The 16,251-nt window shown below is 54.1% G+C and overlaps 1 protein-coding gene across 3 annotated transcripts in view; it reads right to left on the bottom strand.

The window, feature by feature from the left end:
- ARHGAP26 (Rho GTPase activating protein 26) overlaps nt 1–16,251 on the bottom strand; it is a 99,397-nt gene that overhangs the window by 30,042 nt on the left and 53,104 nt on the right. For all 3 annotated transcript variants that reach the window (XM_064724611.1, XM_064724609.1, XM_064724610.1), the window contains 3 exons: nt 12,650–12,737; nt 11,532–11,590; nt 10,713–10,818 (listed from right to left, as the gene is read on the bottom strand). In XM_064724611.1, the coding sequence (XP_064580681.1) occupies nt 10,713–10,818; nt 11,532–11,590; nt 12,650–12,737 (253 nt within the window). The remainder of the gene's footprint in view (nt 1–10,712; nt 10,819–11,531; nt 11,591–12,649; nt 12,738–16,251) is intronic.

Genomic DNA, 16,251 nt, shown 5'->3' on the forward strand with positions numbered 1-16,251 from the left:
AACTGAATTGATCTAAGTCGCACAAAATTAGGTGCCTCCATTTCTCATTACCGTTACCATGTCCTACATCACTCTAATAAATTGCACTGTCATCAGCTCATTACAGGGAGGCAGCTGAGCGTGGTCCTCGCAATTATTTCAGACTGGGCTATTAATGGCTTCCCAGGCAGGACATGGTCCCACAGCAGCAGCCCGGGGCTGCCCGCTCACCCACGGGTGCTGCCCTCCCCTCCAGCACCACCCCTGCTCAGGGAGCTTTGCTCTGCCCCTGGAGCTGTCCTGCAGCTGTGCAACCCAGCTCCTTTCTGGAATAAACCTCAGGGCCACACCAGCTCCTGCTCTGCAGCCCGGGTACTTTTCCAGCAATAGCCATCCCTGTACCAGGTCAGCACAGCCGTGCTCCAAAACATGATTCACCTTTCACATCCTTCAAATTCCCCATCCATTACCCACAGGATAATTCACTCTAAATTATAGCTCTTCATCATCCTTTGTACTAGGAAATAACGCTGCAGTTTCTAAAGATGGCTGTTCTCAGCCCAAAGTGGGCTTAATGCTGGGGCTCTTCAGCAGGGACTGTCAGTGCCATTCCTGAGCTGCTCTTTACAAGTTTTCCAAGCAGGCACTGTATTTTCCTTTTAACCTGCTGCTTCCTTCCAGCCCTTGATGCACTATCATTCATTTCTATGGGTCCTTTTTCTGCTCCCCACTTTACAGGAGGACCTCCAGCACAGGAGAAAGCAACAACTGATGGAGGAATGTGCAGAACCTCCTCACTTCCCTCCTGCTCACAGTGGCTTTGGGCCTCTGGGCTGCTCCTTCTCCTGGCAGCACACGATGGTTCCCTGGGGATCAGGAGAGATCAGCCTGGGGGTGTGGGACAGGCAGAGCCCCTTTGATCTTGGGGTCAGGGGAAGGTCTGTGCCCAGCACTGCTTCCCCAGCCAGCAGCTCCACCAAGATCTGACCCAGATGGTGCTGCTGGGACAGAGCCCTGCCATGGGCCCATGGGAGCACATCCATCCCAGCTGCGGCACAGCCCATGGGAGGAATGCACCTACATCCCATCCATGCCCAGGCCATGCCCAGGCCATGCTGGGCACTGGCAGCACCCAGCTGGTGTCACTGGGACAGAGCCCTGCCATGGCCTGGGGACACCCAGCCCAGCCCAGGCAGCACCATCCATCCCCAGGCCATGCTGGGCACTGGCAGCTCCCAGCTGGTGTCACTGGGATAGAGCCCTGCCCAGCCCAGGGAGCACCATCCATCCCCAGGCCATGGCCAGGGTGTCCCTGCACACCACTCACTTCTCACTCCCTTCCAGCACAACAAAGGAGAGCAGCAGCCGAGTAAATCCATGTTGGGTGTTAAATTAGATTATGCCCGGGTTGCCTGGATACTGTGTAATCACTGCCATGACCAAACACAATTTAATACAGGGTAATTGGTAGCCAAGGTTCAGTGCAGGGGAAGCAGGGAATAGTAAATGTTCCAGTGTGGTTGGAGCTCCTGTGGGTGCCACAGGGGCTCCTGGCTCTGCTCCCACAGAGCTCCTGCCTCCCATGTCTGGAATTACTTCCTACATGTATTTTATAGATGTATTTATATGTATGTAAAAACTACCGTGTGTTTATTTTATACATAAACATGTATTTTATATATAGAATGCATGTATCTGAATCTCAGCCAAAAGTGCCATTATTAGTTCAAATATCTTCCCTGATTCAGAACAAAACTCCTGAGCAAACAACCATCTGAAGGGAACAAAAGGAAAGTCTGGAGTGTTTCTATTTCCATGCCTGGGACAAACATTTGCAATCAAAGTGCTTGTTGTGGCTGGCCTAGCAATTCCTCATAGGACAGCAAATAATGCAGCTCATTCCTCTTGCTACAGGTGAAAATCCATCCCCTGTCTGCCACCACCACAAGAGCATCTGTTTAATGTGAAAAGCCAGTCACACAGCCAGCCAGCCCCAAAATTATTGAGGCTGTTTTGAGTAGTTTGATAGAAATTGAACACCTTTGACTCTGGGCATACAGGGAAGGTAAAAGGCAGAGGGAGCAGAGGCAGCACAGTGGGTGGAGAGGCACCTGTGGCACCAGAGCCACCAGCCTGGCTCCCATAAAGGTATCTGCAAAACTCATGGAATCATTTAGGTGGGAAAAGCCCCCCAAGATCATTGAGCCCAACTGTTCCCCCAGCACTGCCAAGGCCACCACTAAGCAATACCCTCAGGTGCCACACCTGCACAGTTTTAAATCCCTCCAGCAATGGTGACTGCACTGCTACCCTGGGCAGCCTGTGACAGGGCTGGACAACCCTTTCAAGGAGGGAATTTTCCCTAATATCCAACCTGAACCTTCCCTCCTGCAACGTGAGGACATTTCCTCTTGTCCTGTCACTTGTAACCCAGGAAAAGAGGCTGGCTCCCACTCACTTGCCTCCAACCTGCTGTCAGGAGCTGTGCAGAGCCACAGGGTCCCCCCTGAGCCTCCTTTTGTCCAGGCTGAGCCCCTTCCCAGCTCCCTCAGGTGCTCCTGACCTTCCACAGCTCCCTTGTGTCTCTGTGCTGCTCCAGAACTGCCCCTGGGACAGCACAGCCCCTGCCTGGGGAGGCTCAGCAGGGCTGGGCTTTGTGCAGCACACACAGCTGGGACCCCTGCCCTGGCAGCCCCCACTCGCAGCCGTTAACCTCACCAGGAACGGACAGACAGACGGACACAGCAGCCTGAGCACACACTGCTGGGGGCATTTGTGGGATACAATCCACAAATTGTTGAGTTCTGGGGGATGCTCCTGGGTGCATTTTGCACATTACTGGGTTTAACTGGGCTGTGACTGATGAGCGCAGAGGGGCTGGGTGGGCACCCCTCAGCCTCTCCCCCCTCCAGGGGCTGCTGGAGCCTGTCCCCAGAGATGGCAGCCCTGCAGCTCCCTGGGGTGTCTCCCTTCTCACCCAAAGCCACGGTGGGGTCCCAGCTGGGAATGTGTCTGATGGCTGGGACTGCAGCAGGTGTTTATTGCAGGAATGTGTGACTGGCACCCAGCACAGAGCTGGTGAAACCAGTGATGCAATTCCAGCTGCAGCAGCACCCACTGGTGTGCCAGGAAGCTAAACCAGTCAATCACACATTCCTAAATCGTTCCTAAAAGGCACATGTGCATGGCAGGAGGTGACAGGGACACTGGTCTGCAGTGGCTGCTGGCAGACAGCCATGGAGAAGCAGGGAGCACAACCAGCTCTGCTTCATCTTGTGTTCAAAAGCCATGTGGATGTGGCACCTGGGGACACGGGGTAGTGGTGGCCTTGGCAGTGCTGGGGATGATGATCTGGGTGGGTTTTTCTAAATTTAAACATTGCATGATGCCCAAGGCAGAGCACACAGGTACAGAAGGCCACACTCCCACCCTGCACCACTATCCCTCCATCCTGCCTGCTTATCCAGCACATCCCTGCCTGCCTCAGGCTGCTCCGGATGCAGGGGGCTCTGCAAGGGCCAGAGGAGCCCAGAGCAGCAGCAGCAAGCTGGGCTCACTCAGGCACACAGTGGGAGCTGGGACCATGGGGAATGTGGACAAACCCCACTGCCTGCAGCCAGGTTTGAGCTGTGGGCTCACAGCGCTGCAGCCTCCCCAGCCCCACTGCTCCAGAGAGCAGAGCCAAGCCTGAGCAATGCACATGGAGGCCAGTGGATCCAGAAGGAGGACAGATCACCAAGGAATGACAAAACCTCCCAGTGAAGACAAGGGGAAACTTGCTGAATGCAAACCCCTCGCTGCTCTCGCGTTCCCTGCTCGGCTGGGACCAGAGCTGTGCCTGCGCTGATCCCGGGCGCTCTGACTTGCTCCAACAAGACTTGCTCTTTCTCCTGGGTGGATCTGGCCACAGCTGGATGCTTGGGTTCACTCCCAGGGAAAAAAAAAAAAGGGCTCATGTTGCACTGAGAAGACACAAATGTGAGGCTCAGTATCAGCGAGCCCGATCAGCGTGAATACCAAACGTGCTGCGACTTGCAGGGAAACACGCAGGGAGCTCAACGCTCCTGCAGCTCAGGCATCCCAGACTGAGCCAGAGGGGTTTCCAAAGCCATCCTCTGCAGCTTTGGGCAAGCTGGGCTTGAGGGGGGACCTCAGAGCGAGCCCAGCCCTGCTCACCAACCCTCAGCCCAGGGCTGAGCAGCACTGCTCTGGCAATTCCCTGTGCCCAGCAAGGCAGCACTGCAGGTTTCCACTGTCAGGCACGGCCAGAGCTGATGTGAAATGTCACCATGGTTTCCACCTGCACAAACACAGCCAGCAAAGGGGCCTCAGGCTCAAACACCCCTGGGAAGGGGGCTGGGACAGGGCCTGCCATGGCTGCAAACCGTGCCACTGTACCCCAGTGCCAGAGCCTCAGCAAAGCCCTGCTGCAGGGACAGCTTTTCCTCCAAAACCAGACCTCAGTGGTGCTGTGACACTGCAATAACAACCCCCTCTGGCCAGCAGGGCAAGCAGAGCCCGACACAGCAGGTCTGGGTTAACAAGGAGCCCTTTGAAAGATGTGCCGGCACGGCGAGTGCCACGCCGGAGCTACAACCTGCTGCATGGAACAGAGCCAAAGCAAACGGGCTCCCAGAGAGCCTCCCGGCAGCAGCAGCCCTGGGGTGAGCAAGTGCAGCTCCCACATCCCCACAGAACCATTCCAAGCCAGAGGCAGCTCACAGGGCCACGTGCAGGAGGTGCCAGAGCACACCTGCACCTTCGTAAGAGTGCAGCGGCCAAAGGAAGAGCAGCGGGGGATGCTGACTTGTCCCTTAGAGGTATTTTGGAGCTCATTCACCTCACAAATGCAAGGCTGGAGCTCATCCCTCCAAAATACTGAATTCCTAGAAGATAGTGTTGGAAGAAAGGGAATGTAGGAATAAGGAGCTTTCAGAATTAAGGATGTGAACAGCAGCAGGAAAAATGCTTCTCTCACCTTCACCAGTGGGACAAGGTGTTGCCCAATGACTGGAAAGACCCCTCACTCCCCCAGTTCTGAGCCCCCTGCCACACACACATGGGCTGGAATGAGATGGCCTTTAAATGACCCTCCCAGCCCCAACCTTTCTGTGATTCTGCAGGCCAAGGACCATTTAAACCTCCTGGCAAAAACTGCAGCTCAAAGATATCTTGGCATGATAAATGGTGATTAACAGTCTCCTTTCTTCTGCTGAAAGACTGTCTGACTAAAAATCTCTCTATCTGAGTTTGGTTCTGGGTCTGCTCATACAGAGCCATCAAAGGATGTGCTCATGAAGCATCTCCATCCCACTCTGTCTGCGGGGATGGTGCAGACACCACCAGGGAGACTCCAATCAGTTATTGGAAATCTTTTGCTCACTCTCAATTCAATCTCTTTCCATATCCAGTTTCAGTTTCACTGTGATAAGCAATTAAAAAATTATGTGCTATCAACAGCCTCTACCCAACAACACCAAGCTCAGGCACAAGCCCACAAGAATTCACACTTGAGAAATGCAAAATGCCTGGTGCTGCTCCTGGAGATCCAGGAGGAGCTCAGCAGAGATGTTCAACCACAGAAGCTCCCCAGCAAGCCCAGCAGGTGCTTTGTTACAAGCTGCTGAATCATCATGCCAGGCTGGTGATGCCAGCTTTAGTCCAGTACCCCATTATTCCATCTCCAGACTTGAGTCCTGTGCAGGATGTGGGTGCAAAAGAACCCAACAAGGGACTGCAGGCTCTGGGGCACATTTCCCTCCAGCTAAAAACTGGAGAGCCTGCCTGAAATACAAGGAGCTTTTAGAGAAGCATGGAAGGAAAAGCTACCAGCACCCACACAGCTGCTCCAGGGACAATCCAGACAGAGGGGGTTAAAAGTTCATTTGCAGAAGCAGAACAAAACCTTTAGCTAATTTACACATTACAGGAAGCCAAGCCCAAAAAACCCAGCGTACACCTACAGGGCTTTTTGTGGTGGTTTGTAATTCTGCAGAATCTTATATCTTATATTAAAAACAAAAGCAGAGGAGTGAGAGGGAGGCAGAGCTGGCAAGGGCAGGCACAGAGTCCTGCAGGGCTGTCTCGCCTCTGCGGAAGCATCAGCGGCTCCTCCACCAAAACACCTGAGGGAGAGGAGAGCAAAGGGCAAACCAAAGGTGCTGCTGCTCCCCACAAGGCTCTGGCACCTCCAGCTCCAGAGCACAAACCATAGAATTGTGGAACAACACAATGGGTTGGGGTGGAAGGGACCTCAAAGCCCAACTCATTCCAACCAGGGAAAAAGGAAAAGGGGTAAAAGAGCACAGTGTGAACCTGACCCAGGACAGGCAAGCCCCAGGCAGGATTCTCCCTGTCCTGCAAGGCAGCATGTGCCTACAGGGAGTCTCCTTCCACATCACCTCCCTTTTACCACCCATAGGAGCACCCAGATCCTTTAGGTCACTTGAACTGCAGGGCTTTGCCTGGACCCAGCACTGCCACAACCCAAAAGGAGCAAAAACAGGCACTGGGCATAAAAATGGCATTCCCAAAGGCAGCAAGGAGGCCCATTGCCTGGCCCAGCCACACCAGCTCAGACACAGCTCCCTGTTTGCTTCGGGCAGCCCACGAGAGAGGGGCATCTCAGAGGCCTCAGCGGCTGGTGGAAATTTCCAGAACGTCCTGGACAAGAATGACTTACTGGAAGCAATACATAAATCAAGGCAATGAATAGTTACCAGCCAGCAGCATAAACAGCTGCCACGGGGATGAAATCAGACCTGCTGTGCCAAGAGGCGTCCGCCTCCTTGCTGCTGCACCTTGGGGGAAAGCTGCCCAGGGAAAAGCACATTCCTAAGGGAAAGCAGCCACCCTGGCCTGCACAGGTGCCCTGCAGGCTCCTGGAGCTGTTGGGCACAGGGGCAGCGTGGTGGGCACTGCAGCAGCTCCTGCAGGGCAGCGTGGCCCTGGCACAGCGCGGAGCGGCCCATGCTGAGCAGAACAAACCCTGCTGCACTTCCAGGCACAAGACCTGGAGGAATTTCTTCTTCTCCTCCTTTGCCAGCAGTCCCTGGTTGAGCAGCTAGCCTTCTAGAACATGCCAGGCTCCATGTGCAGCCCATGCCCCAATGAGGGTTTTGCTGGATCCCCACGAGCAGCTGCCCTGCAAAGCCCATGGAAACCAAGGCCCTGATAAACAGCAAACAATTTGTGCAGGAGATAACAATCGCTGTCATCTTGGTTAAAACACGTAAACTAGAAAACCCCGCCACAGCAAAACCAAAGGGAACCAGCCCGTGTTGGCCAGGCCACAGCTGGGAGTGATTAGAGATAATTAATTCTGCTAAACACACGCACACCCAGCTCGGCTGCAGCCTCCTCCATGGCCTGACCTTGGCACAAGAGCAGGGGGTAAATGGACCAGGGGGTGTGTGGGGCAGTGATGCCAACCCACAGAAGGGCCAGGGAGCCCCACAGGATGGGCATGAGCCTGGCACCATCTGTGCTGGAGAACCCAGACTTGCTGCCACAAGAACAAAGCAAAGCTCAGGTGTCAAATTATGGCCATGGATGAAAAATAATTCCCTGAATGCTTGAAATATAATCAGAGTGAAATCCCCCTGCTCTGCACCTCCACAGCATTGACTCCTGGGTGAGAAAGTACACTACAAAAGAAGAAGGAGACGGGGATGATATTGCAGCTTCACTGACAAAAATGGCAATTTTCTGCAACCAGCTCCACTCCAGCAGCAGCCCTGGCACAGCAACCACTACCCCAGCAGCACCACAGGCACCTTGTTTCACTTTGACTTATCTGGCATTAAAACAAATAGGTTTAATCACAGAATCCCAGACTGGCTCAGGCTGGAAAGCTAAAGGAGCAGGGATGGGGACAGTTCCTGCTCCCTGGCCACAGTGAACAACTGCTTGGACATGTGGGCATGAGGCAGAAGGCAGCACAATTGGAACTGGAGATGCAGTAAGAGGCAGAAATTGAAATAATTGTCTATCACAATGCTCCTCGCTCTCTACCCTGTCTGTGCCTGTTCCTGAGATTTGTCCTCTCCCTCCTCTGTGCCCCTCTCACTGCACCCCAATTCTGTGGCCCCAGCTGCCATGGAACCCACCACATGGGGAAGGGCACTGCTGAACCACCTCCAAGGCACTCATCCTGTCTGATACTGGGCTTAATAATTGCTATTTTTGAACATTTCAGCTTTCTTACCAGTTTTATTACTGCTAATAAAAACTGCAGCTTCATCACATGAGGAGCCCCACATCCCCCATCAGTGCAGCAGAGCACGTACACCCCAAAAACAGAAGTCAGAAACCACCCAAGACAGGCTCTTTCTTTACTTGACCGACTCAGTCCAAGTTCTGGTTTTAGTGTCAGAAATCTCCACAGCAAGACTGTGAGAAATATTTTTTTAGCTCATCTGATAAACATGCAAATCTTGATTATTCATACGTTACTTAAAATAAAAAACCCAGACAGAAAGAGATGAGACAAACCCCTGCAAGCAGGGCAGCCCAGCTTGGCAGGGGCAGCCAGAGGCCCTGGGCTGTGCCCCTGCTGGCTGTGGGTGCCCTGCTCTCAGCAGCACCAGACCCAGCAGGTCCCACCCTCTGCAGCACCCCTGGGGCAGCCAGGCCTCTCCCTCCAAACATCTGCTGCAGATGTGAGGCTTTCTCTCCATTCTTGTCTGGAATCTGGCTCAGTGGCACTGCAGCCTCAAGCAGCTCTTTTAGAGAGTAATGGGCACAAACCCTGGGCCTGGCTGCCCCATGGGCACTCCTGGATCAGGGCAATGGGCACTCCTGGATCAGGGCAATGGGCACAGCTCCTCGATCAGGGCACAGCTCCTGGATCAGGGGAATGGGCACTGCCAGATCAGGGCAATGCTCCTGGATTAGGGAAATGCTCCTGGGTCAAGGCAATGGGCACTCCTGGATCAGAATGCTGCTCCTGGATCGGGGCAATGGCACTCCTTGATCAGGCAATGGGCACTCCTGGATCAGGGCACAGCTCCTGGATCAGGGCAATGGGCACTCCTGGATCAGGGGAATGGGCACTGCCAGATCAGGGCAATGCTCCTGGATTAGGGAAATGCTCCTGGGTCAAGGCAATGGGCACTCCTGGATCACTTTTAGAGAGTAATGGACACAAACCCTGGCCCTGGCTGCCCCATGGGCACTCCTGGATCAGGGCAATGGGCACTCCTGGATCAGAATGCTGCTCCTGGATCAGGATGCTGCTCCTGATCAGAGCAGGAGCTGCAGGACCAGCCCCAGAGGGATGCTGTGAGCCCACACCTGGGCTGGCTGTGCCTCTGCCCCCAGGATCCCCCAGGAATGGCACCAGGGTTGGGGAGCTCAGCAGGCTCTCGCTCCTCAGCTTCCTGCCCTTCTCTGAGATAATTTTTTTCCTATTAAATAACACTATGAGCTGTTTCTCTTCCTAAAATAGCACACACCACCACACACACTGTTTGTTTGGTTTGAATTCCTTCCCCACTAAAGCAGCACAAGCCCCACTGTAAACCTGACTCCACATCTCTACTCCGTCACCAGGGTTTTTCTTTAGATGGAAAACGCTGAAGCAATTACAGATTCCCTGCACATACAAAATCACCCACTTTGGGTGGGAAGGGACCTTAAAGCTCACCCAGTTCCACTCCTTGCCATGGGCAGGGACACCTCCCACTATCCCAGGCTGCTCCAAGCCCCATCCACCCTGGCCTGGGACACTTCCAGGGACCCAGGGGCAGCCACAGCTGCTCTGGGCAATCCCGTCTGGCTGGTGGGTGCACCTGGAACCACGGGGCCTTGGCTTCAGGCTGCAAATGCAGAAGGTTTGAAACCAACACCTAAACCAGCCATTTGGTTTCTAACAGCCTTGCCAGGGACCCCATGGAGCAGACACAAGATCTGGTGACAAGAAAGCATCTGGAGTTGTGTTTAAGGCTATTTCAAGCATCATCTGTTATTTTTTCTTTTAAACAGATAACTTGGATTCTTGCAGATCTCCTCCTGAGCAGTTATCCCAATTAAGTCACTCCCCAGCTCTCCCAGCCCTGCTGCTCCTGCAGCACTGGTGCAAACAGCAAGGGCAGGTCCAACCCTGCAGCCTTGAGGCTGCCACAAACACCTGATGATGCTTTCACTTCTAAAACACTAATCAAAGGTTTCCATGGGAACCTGCAGGAGCAGGAAGAAGATGGGAAATTACAGGTCAGCTCTACCACCGAAAGAAAAAAAATTATCCCATTCCTTCGCCCTCGCAAAGTTTCAAGGTAACATAAAAATATTGATTCATAAGGGTGCAGAAAGGCAGAAAATACGCCCCAGAGCAGTCATTTGTTGCGTAAAGAAATCACTTTTAGTCCTTCAATGGCAGCTTTGCTCTGAAACCACGTGAGGAGCTTCAGCTCCACTCTGCCTCCTGGGCAGCCTGGGGAGCCAAACCCAGTGCAGGCCATCCAAAGCAACACAAGGTTCCCAGCAGGGAATGGGTTCCTGGTGCTGCCATGGGGCTGGGGCTGGCTGGGCAGCTCCTGTCCTTCATCCCTCCCTCCCTCATCCTCCCTCCCACCCCTCTCACTCTCTCGGCCCTCGGTTCACTCACACGCGGGTTTCCCGTTGCCAACCAGAAATGACTCAACACCACACACACACAAGGAAACTTTTCCACCACTATTAACTTTCAGAGGAAATGGAAAAAGGAGAGAAAAACACATCAGTCATAAACGTACTTTGCCAAATGGTTCATGAGCAAGTGCAGCATCTGCCTGTTTTTCTCCGGGAGCCGATGAACGAGGCTGTGGATCTCCGACACCCTGGACTCCTGATTCTCTAGCTCTGCATGGGGAACAGATGATGATTTATCTCCACATTAGGGGGTTGTTATGGGAAGAGGCCTAACGCTGTCCCTGACAGACATCCCAGGGAGCTGCTCCATCCCACAGCCAGGCACTGCAGACAGCACGTGAGCAGCATGGTGAGCAGGGCAGGGCTGCCTGCAACCAGGGCGATTCCAGGGATGGGAATATGGGCACATCCCCGTGTTCAGTGTGCCCAGTGCAGGCCAGGCTGGAGCATCTGCTGCTCCACAGGCTGCTTGGGTCCATGGTGCTAAGTGGGAGCTGCTGGAGGAGGCCAGCACTGCCATGGCCATGGGCCACAGGGCTCTCCTGACATCCCACTCCGATAATCCACAGGCTGCACAACTGCCAACAGAAAATCCCCTGCTCCCAGCAAAGCCCCTTCCCCTGGGCAGTGAAGGAGACACAACCCCGACATGTGAAGCAGCAGGGAGCCCCTCAAAGCCCCCCAGACCCCGTGGTGCAGTTCAACGGCAGCCAATGGTCCCAGCTTCAGGAGCTGCCACCAGCACCACTCCTGGCACTGCTCGCGCTCCTTCCTCCTCCTGTGTCACCCCCAACACCAGCCTGCCCCAGCTCCAGCCCTGCTCTGCTGGCCAGGACCAGCCCTGGGGAGGCAGCAGGGCAGGGGGGTCACAGCCTCTGGCAGAGAGGCTCCTCTGTGGGAGCCACAAACACCAACAGACTCACTCGCTGCTTTGATGAAGCTCCTTTGAAACTGGTACATCATCAGGGGCCCCGGGAGCATTCTGGAAGATAAAAAGGAAACAGGCACAAAACACATCTGAGGAACACAATCCACACTGAGAAAGCTTTGCCCCTACAATAAACTCAGCTCCGTTTTGAAAAGGGCAGAATTAAGCAACACCAACTCTAATTAATTCCCCCATCAGAAGGAGTAAGATCTATGCAAGGACCTTTGATTTATTCACCACTAAATTAATCTTTAATTTTAGCATTCCTTCAGTAACACAGCTTCAGTGCATTGCTGAGCCCATGACTTCCAAGGAACTTTGAAAAGAAATTGAAAAGATAAACAAGCCTAGCTGTAAAACTTTCCCAATCCCCATTCCCATTGTCCCCTCCCACTGCTGCATCCCTTCAGAGGGACACATGGGTGCTGCCCACATTCCTCTTTGCTTAGCCAACAGTTCAGACTCTGGAGCAAAGGTTGCCAATCATGCAAAATTCTGAGATTTTCTAGGCTGAGATCCACCAGGCTAATTAGCCTTATCACCCTAATTGGATTTAGGCTCTCTCTTGTGCTCCCTCAAACACAACCCTGCACACAACAGTCGCTGAGAGCGAGGAGCTGCGGTCACAACAGGTAGGAGCACGTTGTGGATAATGAGATGCTGCTGCCTGCCAACACCCAACACTGTTGGGAAGATCCCCAGGACGATACTGGCCCGCCTGACACACACAAATCAGAGCTACAATAAAGCTCAGCACCAGGTCTGGAGAAGCTCCTCAGCCCCTGCCCTTCTGCCATGTGCTCAGAAGGTGGAAGTCCACTGGGAAAAGCTCAGGGAAAAGCTTAAATCAAGGCAGGGGATGCAAGAATGAGCTTTTTAAATCATGTCTGTATAATATGTGCATCTGTCAGAGCTGAGCGTGTTCTCCAGATCCTACTCAAACATACTGGAAAGCCAGAGAAAAGCCGGGGAAAAGCCAGAATAAATTCCCTAAGAGCAGTTTCTGCTCTGTTTCTATAAAAGTGCTGTTGTTAAGGGTCTGCAATAGCAGGCAGTAAAATCCCAGGCCAGCACCAAACCCCTCCTGAAGCCAGGTGAGGCTCTTCTCCTTACCTCAGGTACGTTTTCAGTGCACTGGTAATGGTCTTGATCTCCCACTCTGCACAGATCTCTGTGTCTGTCTCTGTGGCTGTCTTGGGATCTAAGGAAAAAGACAAAAATCGGTAACTGAAGGAAACTGAAGACAACTCCAGCTGGTGCCAGCTCAGCTGTGTGGGGAGACCATCACACCCCATTTTATTGCTGTTCCCAGCTCAGGACACGTCTGCAGGGGTGTGGGGCTGCAGGACAGGCCAGACTCAGCGACACGGGACAAGAGAAGGAAAAGGGAATCCTCCATCCTGAGCAAGGACAGGGCAGTGTGGCTTGGAGTGTGCCAGGACACCGGGCACAGCAGTGACAGCCAGGCACAGACTGGGGACCAGGGACCCTCCTCGCCACAATGGGCAGCACTGTCACCCTGCAGCCACCTCGCCACCCAGCCCTTGGCTGGCAAATACAGCCACAGCCACTGCAGAGCCACCTGGGTTAGGGCTGTCACCTGCAGAGTCACCTGCACAGCCACCACCAGGCCAGGGGCAGTGGGCTCAGGCACAGCACTGACACCCAGATGGTGACAGCTCCCAGCTGAGGCCAGGAGCACCAAACTGAGGCCAGGAACCCCAACCAAGGCCAGGAGCACCAAACTGAGGCCAGGAACCCCAACCAAGGCCAGGAGCACCAAACTGAGGCCAGGAGCACCAAACCAAGGCCAGGAGCACCAAACTGAGGCCAGGAGCACCAAACTGAAGCCAGGAACACCAAACCAAGGCCAAGAGTACCAAAAGGCAAGGCCAGGTACATCAAACCTAGGCCAGGAGCACCAAACCAAGGCCAGGAGTGCCAAAATGAGGCCAGGAGAACCCAACCAAGGCCAGGAATACCAAACTGAGGCCAGGAACATCAAACCTAGGCCAGGAGAACCCAGACAAGGCCAGGAGCACTCAACCAAGGCCAGGAGCACTCAACCAAGGCCAGGAGCACTCAACCAAGGCCAGGAACACTCAACCAAGGCCAGGAGCACCAAACTGAGGCCAGGAGCACCAAACTGAGGCCAGGAACCCCAACCAAGGCCAGGAGCACCAAACCAAGGCCAGGAGCACCAAACCAAGGCCAGGAACACCAAACCAAGGCCAGGAGCACCAAACCAAGGCCATGGAAAGCCCAGCACAGAAGTGCCCCATGTGCTGATCTCTCCTGCCTGGATGCTGCTCCACCAATGGTCTTTGCTGACTCCATCTGGAAACTCAGCCAGGATCCTGCTCCCAGCTGAACCCCCCTGTGGGGTCCCTGGTGTGGGTGCCCCTGTGCCAGGTGTGCCTGGGGAGCCTGGGTGCCAGGGCTGCCACTGTCCCCAAGGCCCAGGGTGACACAGCCCCAGCTGCTAACACCATCTGCTCCCACGGGCCCAGCTCAGGGCCTTTTTGCCTCTCCACACACACACATAATGCACCTTTGAGTTTTAAAGCCCCGGGTAAGCACTGGGCAATTTTTAACCTACTTAAAAGAATGCTGTGAATAGAGATCAGCTTTCCCTCAGGGCAAAGGGTTTATTTTAATTTAAAAAAAAACATCAAGAGGCAGCTTGGAAAGGTAAATACATAAGAAATGCATATTCACACAAAGATCATGTGTGTCTCAGCAATCACACAAATGACCTCCATCTTCCTGACTCAGTGCCCAGGAAACTTCCTACAGCACTGCCTTTGCAAGGAGAGAATTTTAAGATAAGGAGTCAAGATAAGTTTGGCATAATAAAAAAAAATAAATAACAAAACCCCCCAGAAGTTTCAACTCTTTTTTTTTTTTTCAAGAAACTCTTTACCCAAAGCAGAACAAACAGTGTGTCTTTGCAAAGGCTCAGGCAGCAGTTTCTAGGCAGGATCACTGAACACGAGGTGAAATTCCACAGTCGGTCCCATGAAAGGGCTCAGAGCAGTTAATCAGCTCCCCTTGACCTTCACATTTATGAGGCTGCAAGGAGCTGCAGCAGCTGCAGCATCTGTCCCCAGGCAGGGGCTGTGCCAGCCCTGCCTCCCACAAGGACACACTTCCACAGGAACTGGGGCACGTGGAACCAGGGCTGGAAAAGCACCCACAGCCAGGGGCAGCACCAACCCTGCAGCTGCTTTACCCTGCTGCCAACCCCTGCTCTGGTGTCTCCCACAGATTTCTCCAGGGTGAGGGGCACAGCACCTCATCACCCCAGTGGGATTATCACAGAAAGGCTTCCAAACAGCCTCAGGGATGGCAAATCCCAGCAGTGAGGGGCTGGAAAGAGCCCTACTCCCAGCTCTTATGGCAAAGGAGCAAGAGCAGATCAGATGCTGTAACACACCCTCTGCAGAGCTCAGCCCTGCTGGGGCCCCACAGCGCCACAATAAACCCTCTCATGGGAGCTCCCACTGGTGAGAGTTTGGTTATTTGTGGGGTTTTGTCCCATTATTTGTCCTCATTTTGATGGCACGTGGTACCAGTGAATGCTGGGGAGAGGATCTGCCCCCACCAGCCCTGGGAGCACCCCCAGTGCATCACCCCAATCCAAGATGTGCCCTGAAAGCCAAGCCAGGGGCTGGGGCTGCCCCTGGCCCAGCAGTGCCCTCCTGCAGGACCCCTGCCAAAGCCCTTCCCAGCAGTGCCCTGACAGCAGCTCAGGGAAACTCGATCTTTTTGCCATTTCAGCTGTATGTGCAGCAGCGAGGCTGCCCACATTCATTTCTAAATATAAGGGAAACCTGACAGTGGGAGCACAGCTTGGCTCCTCCATTCACGGGGAGCCCGAGGGCAGCGAGAACAGATGGGTTTGACAAGGGACACGTTTCCTGTGACACTGACTCCACTCACAGCCCAGACACCAGGGTGATGGAGATTTAATCCCCCACAATTTGGAGAAATTACGGAGTCATGGGTTTGCAAAGCACCCCAAGGATGGACAGACAGACACCACGGGGGATTCCCAAAAGGGGTCCCAGTGCCAGCCCTGACTGCCTCCAGCAGGGCTTCCAGCCCCAGCAGCCAAGGAGGACACACCAGGACAAAGGAAAAGCACCAGCCATTTATCACCTCCTTATGAGACACAGGGGCGACAGCTGAGTGGCTTCGGTGGCTGAGGAGATAATGGATGCTGGATGCTGTCCAGAACTGAATCGCTCCCAGCTCTGCAGAGCTCCTCACCCAGGCCAGTTCTGCCATCTGTCACAGCCTGGGGGCTGACACCAGCACTGGCACCTCTGTGACACGAGAAGGGGTCCGTGGCCCTGCCACCTGTGGGATGTGGTGATGGGCATCACTGAGGGCCTGCCTGTGACCTGCCAGGACCTGTCCTGGGGCACCAAGCCAGGCTGTCCCTGTCAGCAGTGCTCCTGGTGCTGTCCCCGTGCCCACCCTGTGCCACAGGACACTGCTGGCTCCCCACAGCCCTGCAGGGCACCTTCACATCCCCAGCCTGTGCCAAACTCCTCTAATAACAGCACCAGCCTCCAGTCTCGTGACTGCAGTGAACTTTCCAAATGCCACAGGAGCAAAGAGGTGCCCTGCACCCCGATTTGGAGCTGTGCCCTCCCACTCCAGTCACCTGCATTATCTGTTTTCCACAGGTTAACACTGACAGCTGTGAC

The sequence above is a fragment of the Zonotrichia leucophrys genome, chromosome 13, assembly GCF_028769735.1.
Source record: "Zonotrichia leucophrys gambelii isolate GWCS_2022_RI chromosome 13, RI_Zleu_2.0, whole genome shotgun sequence".
Classification (NCBI taxonomy): domain Eukaryota; kingdom Metazoa; phylum Chordata; class Aves; order Passeriformes; family Passerellidae; genus Zonotrichia; species Zonotrichia leucophrys.